This window comes from Cinclus cinclus, chromosome 1 (assembly GCF_963662255.1).
Source record: "Cinclus cinclus chromosome 1, bCinCin1.1, whole genome shotgun sequence".
NCBI classification, from domain to species: Eukaryota; Metazoa; Chordata; class Aves; order Passeriformes; family Cinclidae; genus Cinclus; species Cinclus cinclus.
The window spans coordinates 114,848,905-114,874,739 of NC_085046.1; the positions used below are offsets into that span (position 1 = coordinate 114,848,905).

General features: G+C 39.2%; 1 protein-coding gene across 1 annotated transcript in view; it reads right to left on the bottom strand.

Annotated features, from left to right (window-relative positions):
* TOX (thymocyte selection associated high mobility group box) overlaps positions 1-23,999 on the bottom strand; it is a 212,108-nt gene extending 188,109 nt beyond the window's left edge. The window contains exon 1 of the mRNA XM_062501942.1: positions 23,898-23,999. Within this exon, the coding sequence (XP_062357926.1) occupies positions 23,898-23,999 (102 nt within the window). The remainder of the gene's footprint in view (positions 1-23,897) is intronic.
* Between the last annotated feature and the right edge of the window lie 1,836 nt (positions 24,000-25,835).

A 25,835-nucleotide genomic window follows, 5' to 3' on the forward strand; every position in this document is an offset into this window, starting at 1 on the left:
ACTTTCATCATCCCTGTGGGTCTCTCCCAACATTCACACCTCATGAGTAACAGCTTATTATCAGGCAAATGGCTCCTAAGGATGCTTTTTTCCCTTCACAGGTCCAAAACTCTAAGTCTGCCGATTACCAGACCTGATGTAACTTAATGTTGCTACTTACTATAACAAAACCCTGTAATACAGTGACTAGTAGTAGGCTGTATTTAAAGTGGGCAATTTATAAATCCCTTAAAAGGTGAGATACAATGGTCCAATCTTCTGGAAAAAGTCAGACATCCCAGTTTCATCCGTTTGTCTTTCATGCTACATTACGTTCATCTGTGAATAATTAAAGTAGCACATAATTTTTCAGGAGATAAAAAAATTACACCATATTTTCATATTCTCAAACTTTCTATATCCAGATATAATTCACTACCAAATGTTTTGGACTTATTGCCCATCTCCTCAATGCATTTTTAAACTGCATGACAATCTGCAGGCCTGAACTCTTCCAAGTTCAGTCACCAACTCAAGTTTGGAGATGCAACCTCTCTTCCTTGACTTCCAAGTATTCTTGAAGACACAGTTAAATGATGAAAGACATGTGACATGAAACATAGGCCAATGGGCATGTAACGATGTCCACATACTGTCAGCTCATGAGTCTCCCCACTAGTCTGGGGGATGCCATGTTTTTTTTTCATATAGCAAATTAAGAGAGAAACTCGATTTTGTTTTTTCTTTAAGGGCAAATATAATAAAAATTTTAAAAAATTTTAAGTTGTGCTACAAAACAGGGGCACTACCCAAAACTATACTTCTTTATATTTTCAAAATTAATAGATGTCAGGCTAGGAATGTCCTTCCTTCTATCAGTTCATGATCATGATTTAATGTTTGACCAGTTTAACACAAATAAATAAATAAATAAATAAAATGTTGTTACCATACTTGTTTGCAAACCCAAAGCAATAACAGCTTTTGCTGAGGTGAAATAAATCTGTGTTACTGAAGCACTGTAAAGCACAACATATTAAAGATCCAATCAATCCACCTCTCACAGTAGCCTGTAGCAGTATTTCAACTGATTTCAATGAGAGCTGTGCCAGTCTGTAAGAAACCTTTGGGCATGCTCTCTACTAACACTGCTCCCCACCCAAACAAAAAACACTGAACTCTGCTCTTGTCTTCTGGTTCAACATCATGTCTTTCCCCTCCCTCCTTCTGCTGTAATAAATACTCCCTCTCTATCCCTGTTACTGACAATAATGTAGGTGAACTCTGCACCACATACATTTGTCATTATTAATGACCACAGTGGAGAGAAACGATAGCTCACTCTTAGGAACCAAAAGGGCAAAATGCTTCAGAATTTTCCATTCACATTTTCTTTTTTAAGCATACTTGCTTGGTGACTTTTCAAAGTCATGAGCATGACTCGAACAAGAAAAATATACCAGTGTTTAACCTTTGCATAGAAAATTGTTTGTTTAAACAGAGGGCACTTGTTACTTGGAAAGTCTCATTTGCTTATAATAATGCTATACACAGTATTTTACAGAATACACTAATACAACAAGATGACTTGGTCGACATGGTAAATAATTTTGTTCCTAGCAGCATTACATATCTTTCAAACAGAAGGCCTTAACTGGGATTGTTTTCTTTGCCATTCATTTCTCTACCAACATTGCTAAACTAGAAAGTACAAGACAGCATATGAACTAATTGCAAAAAGCGCTGCCAAAACAGCTGGGACCATAAGGCTCGTACAGTACCCTGAACTCTTTCAGAAAGGCTGCAATGATGATAGCACTTTACTGGGATTATTTGAGAACCTACAGCAGTTTAAACTGAATTGCTGCATTAGGCTTTGTCCCTAACATAATGGCCTGTTCAGTACACCAGGTGCTTTCCATGTACAGAACACACTCCATAAAGGTGCTGCATGAGAGGGACAAAACATTTGTCTCTAGTATTAGTGTTTGGAAACACTACATCTCACACAGTGCAGGGGCTGTTTTATAACACAAACTAACTACATTACTAGGTTTTTTGCTCAGCACATACAGGCCCAGAAGTCTCCTCTCTCCTCTAACATTTACACTGTAAATAGTTCCAGATATTTTCCTATCAGATATTCTAACCTCAAGTGAGACTTTGTAATAACCATTTGTTAGTTATGCTAGGTGTGCCTGAACGGACAAACATACTTAAGAGCAAATGTAGTGTTTGTAATGGCAAACATGCACCAAAAACTCCATGTAAATGCTAGTCATTATGAGGTGACAAAAATGTTACCTGCTGCTTTTCTAGGTCTATATTACTTCATGAATACTTTTTTTTTTTTGCAATGGCTTAAAGCTTTTATTGACATTCCATGTAAGCTATATGTTATACATATCTGTCACTCGTCTTTAGCATTTATGCTGATTAAACTTGTCGCGAAGGTTATTTTGACTTACTAGAAATGGGCCTTTTCAGAACATAAATTTTAAGGCTTAAGCAGACACGTGTTAAAACCACTAATATGTTCTGCTAAGTCTCTCTTGTCTTCACTCAGCCTCCTTACAAGGTTTTAAGCAGTTTTATTGACATTTGAAATTTTGAAAATGTCAGCTCTTGGCAAGTGTCACAGTCTAAAAGTGTTATTAGTAGTTCTCTTAGGAAGTGTGAAAGAGTATTTTATAAGAACAATTTTGTCTTTCAACAAACCTTTTGGAAATGATGTGATAACCACAAATTCTGCACAGGAAAGAAAATAAACTGTAGATTCCTCAAATAGTATTTAAGAAAAAAATTTTTAGCAAAGTTATATTATTTGGTGACTTGATAGTCTGCATTCAAGTTGATACAATCACCAGTTCCCAAAGTATTGCTAGGGGGAGTAACACTCTGAGAAGAAAACCGTTCTCATAATGCTCTGCCTCCTTTCTCCTACCATCTCCCATCTGCTAGGTAAGTATTTGAGGGCTCTGACCCCAGACCTTCTCTAATAACAGTCCCTCCAGTCATTTTATGTTCGTTTGCAGCCAAAGAGGTCTCCTGAGTGTTTTAGTCCTGTAATCCATCACTAAGGACTCTGATCCTTCTAGTATGAATGAGCACAGAAATGCCCTGGACTGCACTTTCTCCCTTCATTTGTGCACACCACCACTGCTGCTGGAAGCCAAGTTGTGGTGGGGAATAATGTACACCAAAGGTGACTGTGTTTTTTTACAATATGAGCAATGTATTAAAGTCATCCCAGGCAGAGGGGGAAGCGATTTGTATCACACATCTCAGAAAGTTAAGATGCATGTGTGGGTCCCCAGGTAGGAAAATGTACTGGCACACTGCAATTCCAATGCTCCATCTTTGAACAAGCAAAGACTCTCTAGGGTCAGGGGAAACCCTGTAACTCTTGCTGGTCACCCCATCTTACTTCATGGTAAGTTATTTACAGCTCAAATATCTCAACATATCATGAAGCTGGGGGAAATATGTGAGAGGAGAAGCATCACCGTTAGTTTGTATAGTAGTACATTTGAATTCCAATGCATTAATTTAAAGTCTGAAAGAATCTTACCTAATTTTCAAACCACAAAAAATGCAAAGATCCATCAGTAATATCATAGGAGCATAAAAATCATTAATTCCACAAAATTGTTCTGAAAGATTAGTGTGAATCACTTTATCTTTAAAACTGAGAAAACATTGTGGGTTTAAATACTCAGTATTATCATCCAAGCAAATTGGCCCAGGTCAAAGGAGCAAATCTAAAAAATTAGATCACTAAATTTTCTCAGCTTGATAGCTTAGTAATAAATAATGTGCTTCTATTCAATCTGTACATTAAGTCTTTTATGTGGCCTTAAGGCACAGTCTTATGGCCATGGCCATTACAGGGTAGCCATAGAAACTGACACATTTATTTCTTGGATTAGTGTGCCATTGAAAATATTAATATAATACAGTAAATGGGGATTTGATCTAATCTACTGATGCTAGGCTGAAGTTACTAAAAGGTTCTATGCTCTTCCAGTGGAAGAAGGATTACATTTGTGGAGTACAGCTGATGTTTTTGTTACAAACACCATTTAAACAACCTATCACATTTCACATAGTCCACTGGCTCAAAAAGGTTGCATCAAACATGTAGGTATATCTACCAAGAAGGTACTGGTTTCATATCATAAACCTTCTTTCCAAAGTGTCAAAGTGGAAGTCATAAAGGAAGAAAACAGATGCTCTGCATATTGTGTAAGCAGGGCAAGTGAAACAGCATCTCACCCTGCAAAAATGCAGAGCTGTACTTCATGGATACGCCATTAGCAGCAAGGCCTATAACTGCATTACTATCAACATTTTAATAGCATTCTGTTATTACTTTCACATTAAAACAAAACAAACAAAACAAAACAAACTATAAAAACCAACAGAACAAAATAAAAAACCCACAACAACAACAAAAACAACAACAAAAAGTGTAGGGAAAATAGTTTTAAAAATCTTAATTATTACTTCTCTTAATTTGTAGGTTCCTATCAGGTCTCCATAAATATTAGGGCTCCCATTTCAGCTGATCACATTTGGCTCCAGTTCCTTGTAATATTTCATAGTACTCAAATTCTGACTACCCTTTACACTGCAGTATACTACATAAATTCAGAAGATATATTCTGACAGATGAAGCATTGTTGAAAAGCTAAGTGCAGCACTTTGTCCTTGAAATGTTAACATGCAATGCCATAAAGTATTCAAATAATAATTTACTCAATCTTTCAGGGTAATTAATTAAAACGGTTTAGGTGTTAGAGAAAATCACCTTGAGCTTATAAAATTGGAATGCCTCCTCTTTTCTTCTCTGCATGCAAGCTGTTCCAATGGACTTACCACATGCTTTCCCAGTTATGGTTTTTGATTTCAGCAGATAATAAATAGCCAGGATCTAATTTTGCCATGTCAAAACCGATTATGTTTCACAAGAAAAGGTGGAGTGCTCACCTACCAGATGAAGGTGAAACATAAAACCACTTTTATTTATGTGAAGTGTCCAAATTCAACTCAACCTGGCACTAGGTACTGGGAGCATGTAGACTTTAACTGTCATATGAATTTATGTATCCCTGGAAAATGTCAAATATAAACATAAATTTAATCAAGGAATGGAAACCTTTATTATCAAAGAAATAAACACAGTTTTTGACAACTAATGTAAATTATCCTAATCCATTTTTCACTTATTTTTCAGAAGGTCAAAGAAAAGAAACACTGAACAGAGACATGGCTGATGAAAATATTTCAGGCAAGTCCCAGTCCAATTATTAATGCTGATATTCCAAAAGGAATTTGTGCTCTTTAGCAACAGCATTGCATTCACATGTGAGTTCCTTTTCCCATTCATTAAAATGGGATAAAACAGAAGGCTTACAACAACAGATAAACAAGCACTCTGTATTATTCTGTAGTTTTCCTCAGTTGAGTAATCTTTGGACAGCATTTTAATGGCTGAAAAAAACCCTGCACATGATGAATAAGGATGCCACTCTCAATTAACATGGACAAAGGATCATAGCCATATTTGGCAAATGAGGTAGCTGTGGTGTAAGAAAAGCAGGAGTATTCACAGACATTGCCACATACATCACTGTCCGCAAATCAAAACAAGTTAATGACATTTTTGTACATCTGCCCAACTACATGACTACACATTAGTCTGGCAAGTACTTATTAGACCCAAATTAAATAGCACAATGATTATAGTTCATATTTGCTAAATATAGTGTTATTAATTTATACAGCACTAAATATGGATGCTAGCAGCATATAAATAAATGATGAGTACCAAACCAAAACAACCAAAGTTACAAAATATATTATCTTCATTAAATACGTCTCAGTGCTACAAATGCCTCTGTAGACAGAGTTTCCATTAAAATATATACCATGGGGGAGGAAGCATCAAACTCTTACCCATTCTCCACAACAAATGCTCTGACAACACAAGTGCACTGACCACACACTCAATCCCAACAGCTCCCCTCTCAGTCAGCCTCCACATCGAGCACAAACCCCACATTTCAATCCATATCCAGTAAAGAATGGGATGTTACAAGGAACCTCAGCCCAGGAACACCAGTAGCAACCACCAAAAGTCCCAGGTGTTCAAGATCAGAAAAATCTTTTCTCCACAGAGATGCCTTCAACATGGAATTTATCTACCAGTGGTTATGCACAAGCTTAGCATGCCATGCATAAACTGCATCTTTTTAATAAAATGTTACATTAATTTTAGATGCTTGGCAGTCACAAACTAAGGCACACTGGCAAGCCAGATGAACAAAGAAAAGGATACTTTGAGGAAACATATGTTACCTATCTCTACTGCTAAACTATCCACGCCAGTTTTATGGAGGATTCCTATCACAAAGCTTGGCCTGTATTTAAGCTTTGGAAAACAGACCTTGGGAACAATCACATCTAAGTCTCTAATTTAAATCTTAACACCAAGGCAGTTATTTGAAGATGTTCTGAAGATTGAGAAAACTGATATCTCATTTCTTTAACCCAGAATTCTTGCTTATCCATTGTCAACAGCCTGGATCCTGAAAGATATCAGTGCCAAATTTGCATTTTTCTTTTTATCATATCATTACTTATTTGTCCAAATTTGTGCAAAGTAGAACTTGGCCCCACTTTATTTCTGTTTCATAAAAAATTTGGCTTTCATCTGATTTTTTTTTTCTTTTAAAGATCTCACTTTTCACTTTTATGGGATCAGTTTTCCAACAATTGATCTTATCAGCAACATCTACACTGCTAGTAATTCAAAACCTTAGCATATTTATTGATTCCAAAAACCCATTACATGATATCGCTTACATCCCTGTATTTGATTAGACTGAGTTATTGGAGGAGCTAACAAAAGATTACTCAGAACTCAGCAGAGAGCTTATACAGATGTCATCTTACCTGACATCTAAACTATTTGCTCTTGCACCTTTATTTATAAGTGTTGCACACACAGAACAAGTTTTGCACAACACAAGTTATGTGAGGCAGCTTTACCTCAATTTTTTTTCCACCATTAAAAACCCCAAACTATGAGATAAGTTTTAGGTATAAAACATTTATCCTCTTCTTTCAGAGAATATTAATGAACAACTACAGAAAGTTGTATCGATGAGTAAGATGTATTATGACTGAACATCATCCAAGTTCAATTTAAACCTGAGCTATATACTACCTCTGAATATAGTATGTATAATGTATTTATATATGAGTATAAATTATGCACTTCTTTGGACAAAAAAAATAGCCAGTAAGTTTAAAACATGAATATGTTAATTACATTTAAATTCATTATAGAAAATATTTTGACAAGTATTCTAAGAATAGTGTTTTTAAAACAGTTCAGTGCATTACATATATGCAAATTTTGACAGCCAAAAATGCATACTGCGTATCTGAGATACTATCATTCTTCACAATCATTGCAGCCTCTAGCTAGATACAGATTTTTCATGACAGACAGAAACATTTCCTTCTGTGTATCTCATATTCTCAGATTTCTACTTCAAAATGACTCCTGAAACAGTTTTAAAGGCAGACTTAGAACTACTGCAAACTAGAGTGGTTGCTATACACTCCAGTTAGCCAAGCCTGCCAACACTGAACCATATTCAATATCACTATTTAAGTAGAACTGTTTGTCAGTGGAATCACATCCAGTGGTGAATTTTAGGACGTTTTATTCTTGAATTATCTGCATTAATAGTGCATATATAGGCTATTTCTAAAATATGCCTAAGGTGCACATATTCTCGGGATTTGCACACACAAAGACATTAGCACTCATATGAATTTGAAGTACATCCTCTGTTTCGAAAAATCCCCACGTAACTCTAGGGTACAGTTTCAGGACTGACTAAAATCCATTTAAAATTGTAACTAAATGTGAATTCTGCCCCCTCTTTGCTTGGTACTTCTCCTGCAGCCACACGACAAACCAGAGCAGCTCACCAATTAAGAAAGGAACTTAGTACGAAGGATTAGAAAGTTGTAATGTCCATTTGCTTTCAAAGCAGAGTATCTTCACACCAAAGCATCTTATGTGGGCATGGAAGCACCTGCATGGAATGCTACGTCACAAGAGGCAGAGTAGCATAAATCCACATTACCCAGGCCCACAGCACTCAACCACACCCAGTTTGCTGTAGATCACAGCAACAAAACTGTAACATGGAACAAGGTCAAGGAAGAGATCAAACGAACAGTGAATAAATTCCCTGTGTCAGGAAAATACACTGATTCTTTAGTTACGCGTATTTATTTACATAAGGATTTTGAATTTCAAATGGAGATTTAAAGGAAACATTAAAAGGAAATTTTTACAAGTAGTAACAGTTGGTCTTCGAGATGTCCCAGGCAGGCAGCAGCCTGAATCACACTGTGAGAGCATCACAGCTTCGTGTGAGTCACATGCTTCCAAAAGATCCAGTGAGAACAAGTGGATGGAAAGATATGTAATTATTTTACAACAAAAACAAGTTTTCTGGAATGAGTTTCCCTCAGCTACTGAAGTTAAGTGTAAGTTCCCTTACAACTACCAACACTCTTTATCCTGCTTACCAGGAAAAGGACCTGGAGGGAATCCTACAGGGACTATTGCAGAGAGGCAGTGGTTTCATGGATTTGTGCATTTGTTTCTTACCCCAGATTCAAAGCCTGTGTAGGCCTCTGTTGTATTAATAAAATTCCTTTTGGATTGACCCACTATACAGAGAAATAAAACTAAATTATCAATTTTTGAGGAAAGAGTAACCCAAATGAAGTTCAGTCACAGTTTTGCAACTGCAGGAGGGCCAGATAAAATGCAATGTTGCAAGTGTGATAGCTAATACTGGGTTAATGTACTTAGAGAAAAAACAACACTCAGTAGAAAACAAATTTAATGTTCTCAGTAAGACTTCTTTAGGGTCAGTAAGTATAAAACGCAATAATCTTGAAAATTAACCCCAGATGTATCATTTTGTTAATAGAAGAAATGTGCAGGATAGATGAACCACTAAATTTTATGTAATATTTTATGCAGGGAAAAAGGGTTCTTAAGACAGGGCTACATAGCTCACCGGAGGCCAAATCACAGTCACTGAAGAATGCAAAACTCCTCTGGACATCAGTGGCATTTTTCCTAGGGTAACAGCTGCAAAGCCAAGCCAGTCATTGAAATACTCTGGTACCACAAGGTTCTAAAAGCCAGAGCAGTGATAATAGCAGAAGAGCTGTTATTTCTGTACCATAAAAAGAAATTTTCCAGAGACATTATTACATTTAAATGCATTCTGATATTGCATTCTGCTTTTCCATCTCAGCAGACACTGTTCCATCTGAACACGATGGACATAACGTAGAGCACAGTATTTTCTATTAAATATAGTTATAAGGGAAGAATAACAATCTTGGAATGACTCACTTGCAGGACCAATTCATAGGTTACACTGAGTATGAAAGGCAATTTTAGAGTAGTGGTGGAAGAAAAGGAGTTTTATAACAGAGGTGATGCAAACTAATTTGGAGACTGAGATACACAGAGAACTAATTTGGAGACTTGGATACAGAGAGGTACACAATGTACTATAAACACTTCAAGGGAGGAAATAATAGGGACTTTTTCAAATACAGTGTTATCTCCAAAAATAAAGCCCAATTCTGTTCAGTAACAAAATCATTAAAAAGGCTGAAACACATTAAAAATTCAATGCTGAAAAGACAGTAGCTTTGTACTTGTTCTGCACTGAGTCTGAACACAAGATACTAAGAATGGGAAACTGTATTAAGGCAGGACTGGTGACAGATGCTGGCAGTCCTATACAAGTAGTGCACACAAAATGTAATGAGATATTCACGAGTGTATCTTGGCCCATATAATAAAGCACCAAGAGGGTAAAGTTTTGCATGTGGTGGCATTACTTCCTAGGATAATGGGAAAAAACTTGTAAGAAAATACAAGCTTTGTTTAATTCTTTCACAAACACATTGTCACAGTTCTGTATCCTACATGATACAAATCTTTGTCAGGACAAATTATAATGAAGTTCACCTTTTAAAATATAATGCAACAGACTTAGCACTACTTCTGTGTAAAAAGAGTATCTTCTACATAGGAACTGTACCATAAAAATTGATGCTTATGAAATGTTATTATAATCTAAAGTTTAAAACCACAAAGAAAGGAAATTCTAAGTTAAAATGAAACTTCATCCTTAGCCCACCCAAAAGTGTTTAGATATAGCAGGACTTGCCAAAAAGTAATGATCCTATATGCAAAGTATGTTGCAATCACTAGAAATTTCAAACAAAATATGGAATTCTAATTCTTACCTTTCTCTTCCCTACTTTTGTGGCTATAAACAAGTCCTTTCATTACTTCAGCATTTGTGTGGTTAATAATCTTAAGCTAATTCTTTTTAACAATTTCTGTGTACCAGATTTTTTTGCCAGCTTCTCAGCTAAACAGTTAACCCCTAGAAGAGAAAAAAAACAAAACCCAAATAGTAAAATTATCTTTATGGAGTACAATGGAGTGGCCCTGAAGGAAAAAGAATTCACATATCTGAGTGGTCTGCACTTGTATTTCAAACTCATCAGATTTTTTTTTTTAAGAGCTAGAGGCATAAGTTATTGAACTACCAGATAAGGACTGAAATAAGATCTGCTGAGGAAGAACAAGGTCCTCATCGAAGTTATGAGATAACAAATTGTGATGTGGAGAAGAGTGGTTTTTTTCAGAGATGGAGGAGGAAGGGGAGTGGGGAATGGGACAAGAGATGACATAGCATCTCGCTGTCATAGCATCACACCTGCATCATAGCATCACTTACACTTGAGTTCCTCAGGCCAAAATCAGGGCATCGTGACAAAATAATAACACAGGTATTCTCATGTTCAATCAGTAGAATGAAATGCATGCATCATGACAGCCTTCACCAAAGTATCAGAAGGAAAGGATTGTTAAGAGAGCCCAAGATCTTCCTAGCCACACCAAGACTTGGTCCTCATTTCACTCATTGTGACAAAAGTCTCCCTGATACTAAAAAGGAGTTAACTCCTCAGCAGAAAAATCTGTGCAGCAATGCTAAAGAGACTCAGACACTCCTAAGAGACAACAGCAAAGAATGACATGGATATGATCAAATAAATCAACAAAATACACACAAAAATTATTTTTAAAAGATTATTATTTGGGTTAGAGAGTCATATGATCAAAATGTAAAAAATGCAAATTTGAGACTGCCTGGAAGTTTTACTCTGGTGCAATTTGCAACTGCATGGTAAAGTTGCAATGGCATGATCACTCATTCCTCATCCTCTGTTACACTCAAATTCCTGCCAATGATAACATACTAAAGAGCAACACCAAGACATCCTTAAATCTGCCATTCCATGCATTTAAGTGCCTGACTTTGTAACCTAACAAAGTCCTGATAAATGAAGTCCTCATGACATCAGTGTTGCAATCTTTTCACCTTTATTTCAAGAGCTACTATGGTGATTTACAAAAATGGCTCTGGTATTTAATGTTGCACAATCTAAGTAGATTCTTTCCTCAATATTGATTTAAAAAAAATTAAAATTCTTCATTTCATAGAGGCTTAAAGTTTCAAAATCCAGAATTTTCCCGCAAGTCTTGTGCAGCTGGAGCTCTGTTTTATACTCACAAATCTTGACAACCCATAACAGTGTCAGATTCTAGTAGATCCAACCATACATCAACATCATATTTAAGCCAGAAGTGATCGGCTTCATTGGAAATAAAGTAAATCCTGTTGTTTTCCTTCTTAAGGCATTTACTTACTTTAACAACTCTTGAGGGTTTACTGATGTTCAAGATGGAGTTGGGTGAGATACACTTTAATCCAGACCAGGAGTAAATAGGCTCCATAAAGGCACCAGCATGTTGTCAGACATTTGATGTGCCATCAACATGTGGTGAGCATCCTTTCTTCCTACACTTTTTACACAAATATACCCTGAAAGTCAGAATTGGCCTTACACAAAGGGTGAATGAGCAAAAGTCAGTCAATTTGCTTTTCATTCAAAACAAACCAGGAGAAGACAGGAAAGAAACTTTGTCACTAAGTAAAAATTCCTTCCCAGGGGTCCTCCCAGAAAAATGCAATTGTCATCCTCCTTTAGAATTTAATGTCCCTCTACTGGAACAAAACACTAACTCAGCTAAAAGTTCCTCGCAACTGTTTTGTAGCTGTGCTTTCAGTTGCTGATGCTTTATGAGCTTTAAAAAGAATACAGCCAATGCTGTGGTTTCTGATGCAAAATGAAACCTGGAATCTAATTTAAGATATCAGCATATAATTATTATTCATAATAACGAATGTTTGGCTTTGTTACTTTCATGTTCTTGGTTATGGAAAAAAATGAGGTCTGTTTAGCAGAGTTATTTTGTAGTGATGCATAATCTACTGTTCTTAAGGAAAAAATATTTAAGTTGCACTACAGTTGATATCCACACTTGGTTTTAGTATCAGACTTAAAACTGAGGTCCTTATCAAGATAAATCTCCCCTAAATTAACAGTGTTGCCCAAAAAGTGTACATCAAATCCTGCATGAACAAGAAACCCCACTAGTTCTCAACATAAAGGAAAAAACTCCCATCATTTCCCCTTGTCTGTATAAGGGGACAAGACTCAAGGGCAGCCTGCCTCAGTAAATTTTTCCACTCACTTAACTTTTTTTTTAACTGATTGTATTCAAAGTACTCTTGAAAATAAAGTTAAAAAAAAAAAAACAAAGGGAGAAAAAAAGAAAAATATAAACACGCTTCTATTCTAGCAGTCTTTGGTCAATGTAGACTTGATATGAATTTACATCATCAAAACACCTCTTGATCGTGTTAAAATTTATGGCACACATTCTTCTTTCAAAATTCACAGGAACCCTTTGCTTTACAGTCCCTTCTTCACTGGCATGCCCTTTTTCTCTCTCATTGGAAAATATATCAATTGCTTATTAAAAAAAAAGAAGTGTTTTGGCATGGCTGCCCTGTGGAGATACAGAGTATGCAGAGTCAGTGAATCCACTCACTCTGATATGCACACATGATATGCAATTAAAATCTCCATTCACATTCCTACAGGGTTGTCAATCAAGAGAAAAGCCTTTTTGACAACATCCAGTGAAGCGTACCAACTAACTGCTGAACAGGAACTTAAACAGTAACAGCTTTTGTTACTAGCAAGAACGGATTTTACCAAGATTGGGCTTAGTTTCTAAAGAAATAATTATGTTAAAATTTTGGGGGCTTTTCATTAAAAATTAAAATGTGTCACAAAGCTATTGTGTGTGAAGCTATCATATTGTGTAATACATGAGGGTTATCAGATATACGTGAAAAAAAACCCTCTTTAACCTTTCTTGGCTCTAGGAAACAATTTATCCTTTCATATTTAGAGCAACGAACAATGATTACAAGCTGTTTATAAGTGAGAAGAGAACATTATTCTAATTGCATGTTGTCTATTTGGTAGGTATCAAATATCTTTTATAACACGACATCTATAAGCTACCCAGACACAAAACTAACACTGAAAAAGGTGTGCTACTGCCAAAAATGATACTGTGAACAATTTATTACTGGTACTCTGGAAAATAATTATAGGTATTTGCAATTCCATGAAAATATCCTACCTTTCAATTTACAAAGGAAAACAGAAGAAAAGTCTTTGATAAACATTGAAGATGCTCTAACATTTACTTTCTAATACATAGAAACACAGTCACATAACACACAGCTCGTAGGAGCATTAGGGAACTTTTAAATCCAATCTGTAAAGGTAAAACCAGTAAAAATACATAGATTGTTAATAATCTGATGTTTGTGTTTTGAGCACTAACCTTGAATTACAGTTTTCAAACATGCTAATATTATTAAATATTGAAATATTTGCCCTCTTGCTTATCACACTCCATAACTGAAGAGAGAGCAGATGCATCCTGACTATTAACAGTCATGACAAATTGCCTTACTAATGAATGTTACACACTGAAAGTGCCATAACTGATTAAACTACAATTTCCCACTACCAGATAGAGAGAGACTTGGGAACTCCAGCAGTGGACAACTCTGATGTTCTGCCAACAGGCCTTCAGGGCACAGTGTGGTATTTAGAAAAACACACTGTAAATTCCATATGAATATGTTCTAAAAGACTATGTGTATACAACAGGTTTTAAAGAACATTAGATGAAACAGCTTAGGTTTGTAGCTGATGAGCCATGCAAAATGGATGTGTTTTAACAATTTTAGAATCATTACAAGGCTGCAGTGGAGAATATTTCTGTTGGGCTCCTCTGCCCCTCTCCCCACTTCCCCAAACATTGCTTGTGCTTTGCTTTCACATAAAATCTTTTCTTTTGTCAGTCTCTTTGTTGGTGCAAAATTGGCAGTGGTTCAAATTCAGAGTACTCCTATTCATTTACTGACCATTAAACCAATGTCATTCTAGTTCACATCAGCCAGAGAGCTAAGCTCTAAAAAACATAAAAGGCTTGCTTCACCACTGACGAATAATGTGTACATTTTTACAGAGCTTAAACCTTAATGCTTTGCCTGAAACTAACAATACAGTATACCTTATCATTCCTTTTTCACAAGCAGGCAGCTGCTGAAACGCTTGCCACTTCAAAATATCAATTGCTTGCCAGAGTTGTCCTCAACACACCCTGTCAAACTCATGTATATTGTGCAATGAAAATGGTGCAGGACTGAAAGCTAGAAATTGTGTCAAATTCTGCTGTAAGGGTATGATGTGCAAAGAACAATGTATGACAACCGTAGAGACTACAAACAATAGCAATAGAGCCAGACACTACATATATCACAACTGTGCCTGTACATATTTTATTGTATGTATTATATATTTAAAGCATGGCAAATGTGTCATTGAAGCTATGTGCTACACCAAAAAGAAACCCTTGAGCTAGTTAAGCTTTCTCATTTCTCTTGATGGAAATGTAGTAGTATTTTTCTGGCCTCAAAACATTTGTTTGTAAATCACACAGCACAAGAAAAAACAAACAAACAAAAAAAGACACCAAAAAAACCCAAAATCAAACCCCAGGCTTTCAAAATGAGTAACAGAAAACAAAAGATAATACTACAAGATAAGAAAATGAGATTTTGTTCAATTAACACTTTTGCTTTTCTCTACAGACACAGAATCAGACTACCTTAAAGAATATCTGAGGTTATGCAAGACAAATACAATATCACCCATAAATTACAGTGTACCTAATTTTAATGTAGATAAGTGCTGGCCTATTGATTTGCATGTTTCCCTGACAAAATGGAAATCCCATGTGAATATGTTCTTTGTCTGTAGAAAATGCATTTTAAAAACCCCTTTATGAATACAGCAGTCTTTGCTAAAAGGAAACATAGGTAACTAATATAAAATTATGTGTGAAGTCTAGGGGAAGTAGTGCTCATGTACACACATATACACACATGTCTCTGTGCATGCATGTGTCAATGTATGTTACACAATCACATAGTTTTTTAGCACACGGAATTTCAACAAACTGTCTTAAGTCATGAAAATTCAGACTCTGGACAGAATCTTAAATCAGCTGAGGAAAAAAATGAAAACTGCCAAATTAAGTAACAAAGCAAGTTAATCACAAGGTGACTTTGAACTGCTAGTTTCAAAAAACAACACGTAGTTGTGATGAAGTGTTTAGGAGGAAAGATGGGTGCAGCAGCCCACAACAGCATGTAGGTTGCAAAACCTGAGCACACAGTATTCTATGAGGGTCATTAACTGATATAATCCTAACCAAAATGAATAGATACACCATTAAGGTGTTAATAAATATTTTGGAAAGAGAATGGGTGTTTTAGGTGCTCAGGGTTGCTGACCTTTGCTGTGTTTATTAGTGGGACAATGATGCATTATTAACACACAGCAGCTGTACCTGAACTGCTGCCATGAACATAATAGCCTTTTATAGCCATCAGGGGAGTGAGATAGGAGGCCTTTATTAACCACTACACATGATTAGCACATTATGTGAACTTTAGTAGGGAAATTATCTTTTATTGAAATATAATGTTGGTTATAACTAATTGTAAACATGATTTTAAAAACTTCTCAATGCAAAACTAAGAGTTTTACTGCCATTTCACTAATAAGTGGCTAAGCCACTAAAAAAGTAATTCTTCTTTTCCTTTGTTCAACCTGTAAAAACAACTGTGCCTCACAAAAACCTATCGCCCTATGATAAAAACGCTGAAGTGACTGAATGACTTCCACATCTTGAATATTATTTTTCAGAACCGTTAAAAAAACATAGACATTCCCAACACAATTAAGAAAACTGCTGGTGAAGAAAAAAAAGAACTTGCCTTATATTTTCCTATGAAGACTACAAGCAGTTCTTGAAGAATCAGTTGAGAATAAATTTTCAAGAGTTAACTTGAAAAAATAACACCATGATTTACTTCAAAAAGCTTAGTTTTGGGTAAGATTATCCCATTAGCCTTTGCAACTGAACACAGCACTGAGAGTCCATTATGAGCAGTCTTTTATGCCCTAGCAGAAAGTCATTAACATAAAATAAATCATTAGCTTTGATATTAAGCCTCTACTATCTGCAGGTTTCTATGACTAATGTTCACAACTTTGTCTGCCAAATGATCAATTATATGTGTTTGAAAGGTTATCATCCCTTTTCTCCACTATTTTTCCTTTTACTACTTATTATTATTTCAGGTCGATACAAACACGATGATCATGTGAGAAACAAATGTTTTCTCTTATTCATGAACAAAAACCTACCCACTTTGGCAACGGTGACCAGAATATGACTTCAAAGCCATGTACTTATAGTACAGGATAGAAATTATGCATTCTCAGAGTACGTTCACTTCTTTCAAAGTAGGCAATATATGTAATGAAGCAGAAATCTACATATGTGTATATACATGCAGAGTAGTATAGATACAACAGAAATGTACATGTTTACATAATTACTCTTCAAGCAGGAACTGTCTAGATAAATCTTTTACTTCACATTGCAGACTTCATACTTCCTTTACTGACCTATTTCCCTAAGTACAGGTTACCACTGTCTGATTCCAGAGTTCTGAATTCTTGCATATAGAATAAGAACTGGAGTTCACTGCAGATTTTCTTAATATAACAAAAATACATATCACCTACAGTAACTTCTGTTTAACCTTTAATACCATATTATCATCAACAACAATAGCCGGAGACAAAAGTACTACCACAGCAGCTCAATTTCCATGCTTAGCCAGCAGTACCTTTGAAAAAAACCACTCGTGCCACTTTTGATTGGTAGAGAGTGATTTAACAGTCAAGAATGTGAATGCTAAAACATTCTGACATTTCCACTAACCTGGATTTGTCAGATGCTCATGTAATTCAAGTATGTTTTGCAATTTAGAAAGCAGCGCGTTCCTTGGGAGAAAACCATTCAACAAGGGTCTATAGCAAATCAAAAGCAGCCCAGTGAGAAAAACTAAATGAACAGTTCAGGAACAGTGTTAGCATATGTGCAAATGAAAGATAAGATATAAATATTATTAGAGCCATATGAAATTCAAATGCTAAAAATAAATTGCTGCAAACATAAGAAGCAAAACAAAACCACAGACATTACAAATGTGGGTTGCACCAAGATGCCTGCTGAAAAACAATTTTAAGTTTGAAGGTCTAAAGGAAGAGCTAAACGTTTTATTTGATGGCTTACTAACTGAAAACTGATTGCTACCAATGAACATAAATGGCAGATACTCCATTAGAAGGGGGGACAAGAGTTCCTTATGTGCACTTGCCACTGTGGAGGGACAGAGTTTGTTGCTGCTGCTAAGGCTACATAATCTGTGCCTAACCATAGCATAACACAGCGCTGCCATTTTCCAACTGAACGCTGTAGGGAAAAACATTATGATCAAGAAAATCTCATTTGGGCTGATGTGAATTCCATGCCTGAAAGTATTTTGGAAGCATTGCTATAATTAAGAGTCATTTGCCGAATCTGCTATAAACCATGTTTTGAAGCAGTTTATAACTCAATGTTTTTAGTGAGAAATCATTCTTTGGGCAGAAAATTGGTACACAGTTGCGTAGCTAAACAGCAGAATAGACAATTTCAGATGGAAGGGATCTACAACAATCACGCAGTCCAACTGCAGCACCAGAACATTTAAATTTAGGTTATATCTTTAAAAAATATTTTATTGTATGCAGTCCATGCTAGACATTCAAAGAGCATGTGTCCTCTTCAAAAAGATAAACAAAGCTGCCACTAATTGCCTCTGCTGTCAGTTCCAGAAGCCAAGGTCTGCACTGATCCGAGGACTACCCTCTCACCACTCAAAGTGCTGCTTTCAGGTCGCTCTTGAGCTGTGCTGAGAGTGCAGTCAAAGGAAGCTTTTTACTTCCAACGTCTAAGCTTTGTTGCATCTACCATCAATACAGCATTTCAATATCCAAAAATTTTAATCTGAATCCTACCATGATTAGGACAATTCTCTGCATAAACACAAATTGTGTTTCACACATAGTCCATTTTTCAAATGCTTCTGTACATTTTTAGCAAGACAAGAAAGCCCTGCTAATGTGGGAATCTGAGGGCCAGAGGGTGCTCAGTTCTTCATGGCAAAGTGTGATCATCCCCAACACATCCCAAACTCAACAGAAGCTGGAACTGCCCAGTTTTCCACAGTATAAGCTTCTCAAAATCAGCTCCAGCTGCTCTTTGGTTTAATGTAAACACCAAAGGCACTGCATGTGCTTTAGTGTTTAGTTAATTCAGCATTCTTAATAATTTACTGGTTTCACTTTTTTTTTCATAAGACCTCATGATAGGCTGATTGAGGGGTAATGCTCTAGAGGTGAAATGCATCGTTCTGGTATGAGAATAAAACATAATTCCTCTCAAGGTACTGATGCTTGGCAGAAAGCAAAAAATAAATTACTGCAAATGCTTTGGTTTATAGACATTTTTGAGAAAGATTTCTCAAAAGCACATACATAAATCATTTTCTGTGTTCGACTAAAACTGGGACCACTTCTTTTCTGAAACCCTGGAATTTAAGGAGGCACACTTGAGACTTGCCCACAACTCTGAGACTACATACTAAGGTATGAAAGAGAAGACCATTTCTGTTCATCATATGTGGGATTTTTGAAACTAAGAGACTTAACACTTGAAAATCAACAGTCAGCCCTAATGAAACTGTTTAATCTTCCCCTTATGAAACAGTAACAAATTTCAAGTATAATTCTAAGGTGTTAAAGGACAAAGTATTTTTTTTAAGGAGGAAAAAATGTGCTCAGGATAAACAATATGAGCATAATCTAAAACACTATCAAAACAGTAACATACTATTTCAGCTTTAGAGGTGTCCTTCAGCCTGCTTGCCCCAATTCTGAGTTTGAGATAGAGACTGGATGGAAGCAAGCCCCTGGAAATAATGTATACTTTGTAAACAGCCATGGAACATTTTATTTACAGTAGTCTCTATAGTATGGTTAAGTTTACATAATAAATTACTCTAAACACTGACTAAAAATAAAACGCACTTTTGTTGCATGCAATTCTGATTACAAGGGATTGCTACCTGCTTACAAAGCATTGTATTGTATTTCCTTATCCACTTCTACCCAATGTCACTCTGCCTTTTTAATTTTGAAAGGTTTTGCTTCCCTCTCCCTCCTTTTTCCTCTTTATTCCTCTTTTTAAAAACAGCTACAGTCTATCATTTTACCTCTGCTGTCTAGCTGTATTTTTCCATTGCACTGACAAGTGCCAGTGAATACAAGAAAGATGAGTTGTAGGCTCCTGTATTTTTGAACTAGGTAGCAAATCACAGAAGAATCCAGTGCATAATTCTGCTAGGCTAACCATTGGGAGCAGTAAAGACCATTATTTTCTGCCTACTGATGGCAGAGGTCAGCATCCCTGTCATTAGCTGTGTCAAACTACAATTATATAACTGTACTTTATGTGAGCAGATATCCGAAAACACTGTAAAGTTGCAAGTATGAAAATTAAGAAATACCTATCCGTCTCACACTACTGATCCAAGTGTTCTTTGGAGGTGACACTTCAACAGGGAAAGCCATGAAGCTGTTATTTACTTCTCTCGACATAGACAATTAAACTTATCATCTGACTTCTTCAGGCAGCTAGAAATCACTTAGCCATATTCTGTCAAATTAAGACACTTGGATTATCAAAGTTATTTCTTTTATATCATTCAACTCAATTAAAAAACGTGGCATTTCCTAAAATAAACTTCAACTGAACAGACTACTCGCATTAGCCTGAATATATCTGAACTGCAATTATGTTTCAAGTTTCAAGAAGAAAACAGTACAACAACCCCGGCTCCAAATCTGTCCAGCATAAGAGCTCCACTATGTTATTTCAAAGGCTGACCTATATACCAAAGCATACCGTCCATTCTGTCTGTTTGTATAAGAGATACCTCTCACAGTTGTCATAACTAACATTGTTTGCATTGTTCCTTCACTTTTCTCTCTCCATGGGTAATGCAAGAGAAACAAGGAAAAGCCTGCATAACAATATATGCAGAGTATAATGAGCTTTCACAGCAGATAGAGAAATATTAGGCTAAGATGCTTAGAATGCTATTTTAGGTTTATAAAATAAAGATCTAAGCAGTCTTCTGAAACAAAGCCTGCCAACTGAAAATTGTAAGATAAGAGGTGATTGTTTGAATCTACATTATTTTCCTCTGGCTACAGAAAAATGCACAGTCAATATCTCCCATGCATGTGCCTGGGAACTCGTATGCTAGAAACAACCATCTGATCAGGGAAAAAAACTAGTGCTAACAGAACAATCAGAAAACTTAAAAGCCTAAATATTTGTGGAATACATTCTAAATTACCATCAGCTCAAGCAGACGTCAAATGCAAAGAATCAAAGTCTGGCAAATCTGTAAAAGGAAAAACACCACCAAAACCTAGGTATGAAAAATAGGGCCAAATCCACTAATTAAGTGCCAAAAGCAAGTTTTAACTAACTTTACAAGAAACAAGATCCCAGAGGGTCTTGAATGAGTTCTGAATGAGCTTTGTAGCTAAACACCTAATGGAGACCACCATTCTGACCCAGAACAAGGATCCATCACACTCCAGGCATCATCTTCTTTCCTGGGAGAGTTTAAAAGCAAACACTGGACCAAACAGAGTGAACAGAAAATTCTGCAGGCCCCCCACCCTTCAAACTCCCTAAATACACACAGCCTGAAAATGAGTGGCAGAGCAATACTGTAACATGACGACATGTTTAGAACTAGTCAGATAAGTTTTCACAGCAATGTTAATCATGCTGGGCAAAGAGAGAGAGTGAAGCGGGTGAAAAATGAAATCTTCACTAAATGTACGCCTCCAAGGGGCCTGGCAAATCTACTCTGTCCATTTAATGTTATCAATGGTCAGTGGTAAAGACATCTGAGAAAGACATTTGTTCTGCACTCAGTATCTTATGTTTCAATAAACATTCCTGGTAAGTCTTTTCCAAGCATAAAACATATGTCTTATGACTGTGCACTTTTAAGCACATTATCAGTTCAGGCAAAGTGAAATAGAAGAGTTGCAACTTGTCTACAGAATGAGTGTCTCATTTGCATTTGAAAAGAACAGTTTGCTCCCTCATACATGGCATGACTTGAAAGAAGCCTTAACCAGCTAGTAAAGAAATTCTGAAAACGACTTTCTAAATTAATTTATTCGATTTGGAGTGCAACACACCAAAAATTATTTAAGGAACTTAATTGGAAAATGATTTAATATATTAAAGTAATTCCTGATTTTCCAAAGCATTTAACTTTTAAATTAAATCTGGCCCACTATCTCAAGAATGATGAGTGAAATGTGTATTCAAGTCATTACCTTCTTTCTGAAGCTTTAAATCATTGATAGGTTTAATAACGTTTGTCCAGTTTCACTGCCAAACAGGTCTTCAAACACTTTGGTTCTTATGGCATTAATATTAGCCCTAGCTTTTCACATGGCAATATTTCACTGTTACAATTTACAAATCTGACAATAGAGAAAATAACAGCAAACCACAGATGAAAAGTAGCAGTAGCCTCATGATTACTCAGAGTACTAACAGAAAGTTAATGAACACATAAATGCTCCGTTGCATTTGAGCTCTTCCTGCTGAACCAAGTTCACTCCTGGCACAAACTTCCAAAATACAGCGCACGTTTGCCAGATGCTGCAAAATAGTCACTTAAAGCAGCGCTAACAGTCATACCTCTGGGATCTCTCTTGAAATATCCTGAGGCATCCACCACAAAGGGCCAGATTTATCCCTGGATTTTATAACTCCATTGAGTATATGTGAAATGCAGCCAGGATGAATTTGGTCCTTTCTGTTGTGATTGGTAGATGCGACCATGTGGGAAACCTTTCCTGAAAACTGAGAGGGCTTCACCCGGGCGCCGCAGCCTCCGCGCCACAGCACAAGCACACTCTATTTTGTTGTTTATCTCTCAATCGAGGGAGGCAGCTGCCCGGGATGAAAGGGACGACTCGGAACGTCTCTCTGGCACGTGAGGCCGTCACGACAATAGCCGGGCGAGGGACCGGGCTGTCCGCCGTGCCGTGCCGGGCCGGGCCGGGCCGGGCCGGGCCGGGCCGGGCCGGGCTGGACCGGGCTGGGTCGGACCGGGGGCAGCCCCTCCGCACCCGCGGGCGGCCCTGCGGAGCCTGCGCACGGCGGGGTTTGCTCTGCGAAAAGCCATCTGCCGCTGCAGCCCGCCACGGGCTGCCACAGCGGGCTCCCTAACAGGCGCCCGAGCGCGCAGGTTTGAACACATCGCTCCCTCCCGGCTTGCTCCCCCTTGGCCGAGCTGTGCTCGAAGGAGTGCTCTGGGTAACTCGCACTTCCCGATCGTTTCCTACGGCCAACATTTTATTCATGTGCAAAGCCCATTCCGTAACAGCAGAGAAAGTGCAGCTCACACATAAAGCAGCAGCTGGCTCAGGCTAGCTACAGAGGCAGTAACAATGCAGGAACCCCAGCCTCTTTCCCCGGCAGCAAAAGTCACGCAAAGTGCTCCCGGATCGCAACGCCAAACTCTCGGAACCGGACTCAGGATTTGGGCTAGCTCGTGTATCCTCTGCGATTCCTTCTTCCCCAGGACTCGGGGACCTAAAACTTAGTTCTCCTCAGGTACTGACCCTATCTGCAGAGGTTTAATCAAGTTACAGAGAAATTGGTAACGCAGTTGCACAGTCGGGACAGAGTGGAGCCGATATTCTGAACCGACTTGTCAACACTATGCAGACCTACTATGCACATACAGAGATGTGGATGTGTGTGTCTGTGTGTGTGTGTGTGTGTACGCACACTTAGGTCACACACACACACACACACACACACACAGACGGGCTTTTCGGCTCTTTGACACATGAACTGCCGGGAAGAGTTTCTGCCGATTCGTGGCGGGCGCGATCTTTCTCATTAACAAGAGCCCTGGAAATTCAAGTCCCCCGCACCAACATCCCCGTCCACGCCGTTTCTCCGAAAAGATGTTATGGAAAATGCCTCCCCCACCCACCCCCCCGCTCCAGCCGCCCGCCCCCAGACTACTCCGGGGGGTTTAATTTGGGGTGCCTGAGGGGGAGCCGGTGTGTGTCCCGGCGGCACCGCTCCGCGGCGGGCGGCACTGCGCTCCCCAAACCCCAAACCCCGGCAAGTGCCGCTGCCCTCCCTCTGCCTCGCCGGGGAACTTGGTGCGCGGCTCGCCAGAGCGCAGCGCCCGCTCATGCAACGCGCCGCGACAACAGCACACACCGACAGCACAGATAAAACACCTCGGACGACACAAAACACGAGTCACCTTGTTGCAGTAGTAGGGGTCCAGGCAGGGGGAAGGTCCCAAACAAGGCGTATCAGGAGCGGCTGCAGGCTGAGGAGGTGGTGAATAAAATCTTACGTCCATTTCACTAAAACATCAAGCAAACTCCTTTCCTTTTCTTTTGGTCGTTAATGTTGGTGCAAAAAAGAGGGTTGAGTGTGTGTGTGTGTGTGTGTGTGTGTGTGTGTGTGTGAAGGGGGGGGACACACAAGACTGAGAAGAATAAAAAAAGAGGTGCCTGACTTCAGTAGTCAAACACCTTCCCTGCCTCACATCCGTTTGTGGTTTGTAAAGAGAGAGAGGAGAGGAAAAAAAAAATCTCTTCCAAAAAAGCACCGGTCTGCAGATGTCTGAGAGAGAACCCACGAACCCTCCTTCTTCTACGGCAGGGCAGGTAACTTCGAGTACTTATTGTTTCCCCCACGCATCGGCACCGGGGCGCTCGCTCCGTGCGTGCCGCTCTTTATGGGAGTCTCGGAGTTGGTTCGCTTCTCCCTCCCTCCCTCTCGCTCGCTCCCTCTGTTCTTTTCCCGTTCTTTCTTTCTTTTTTTTTTCCTATTTTTTTCCTTTTCTCTTTTTTTTATTACTATTGTTATTTATTTGTTTTGGTTTGGTGGAGGTGTATTTTGGTCGCCCATCATAGCGAGGGCCTTGGGGGGGGAAGCGGGGGGGGTGGAGACAGCAGCCGGGCCCCCCGCGCACCCCCGGGGGGAGCGGGGCGCCGAGGCGCTGGAATGGCCTCTCCGAGCCGCCCGGCTCTCTGGCCTGGGCTCGGCTCGGCTCGGCTCGGCTCGGCTCGGCTCGGCTCGGGCCGGCCCGGCCCGGCCGGGCTGGGCTGGGCTGGGTTGGGCTGACGGCGGCAGGGGACGCACCGCGCTCCGCCGCCGCTCCGAGTGTGCCTCACACAAAGGGGCCGGCGAGGGAACAGCCATTTGCGGCCGCCGGGGCCGGGAGCCGCGGAGAGGGGGCGCTCCCGCGCCCGCCATCCCGCCGCCGTCCCCGCCCTCAGCAGCGCCCTCCGCCCGGCCCCCGGCACCGCCCGGCCCCCGCCCGTTACCATGGCACCCCCTGCGCGCCGCGGGGCCGGGCCGGGCCGCAGCGGGAGGCGGCAGCGGCGGTGGGGACGGCGGCTCGCTGCGCTGCCTGCCGTGGGGTGGGTCGGGTCGGGTCGGGTCGGGTCGGGGCAGGCTGCCGGTGTGGCCGCGGGCAGGTCCTGAGGTGCCTCTGTGGGACCCTCGCACTCGTTTCCGCGGGCATTTGGCAAAGTTGGGGTCCGGCGACCGCTGTACCCTGGCAGCGCTCTGAGGCCGATGAGGGTCGAGCTGCCAGCAGAGCCCGTCGTCTCCAGTCCCAGCAGAGTGGAAGCTGTCGCCCAGAGTTTGTGGTGGCACAAATGCGTTGAGATCCGTGAGCATGTCCCAGGAAATAAGTCGGAAATAAATCGCACCCGTGCAATACCTCGTCATCTGGGGTCTACCCCGTTAATCACGATGCTCAGGTCAGGCCGCACAGGGTGACACCAGGCACAGGATGAAGGAGGGACATTTGAAGAGATGGCCTAACTGAGAGTGGAGGAAAGAATGACACGGAAATGAGGTAGGGAAAATGAAGAGGAGCTCAATTAGCAGCAAACAAGGGTGCTGACAAAGGAAAGTTCGGAATCCAGTGGGATGCAGGAGAGGGATTGATGAGCATAACAAGGTTTAACAGGCAAAAACAATGAAAGAAAAGGTGACTTCAAGACACCATGAGCAATCCCACTGGGTTTCCTGCTGAGTCTCCAGTAGTCTTAATCAGGGCAGAAAAGATGGAAGAGAAAGAATACAGGAAGGACACTATGCTGAGCTTAGATAATGCCCAACAGAGGAATTGTGTTATGAAAATAAAGGAATGCCTTTCCCTCTTTAAATAAAACCCAAT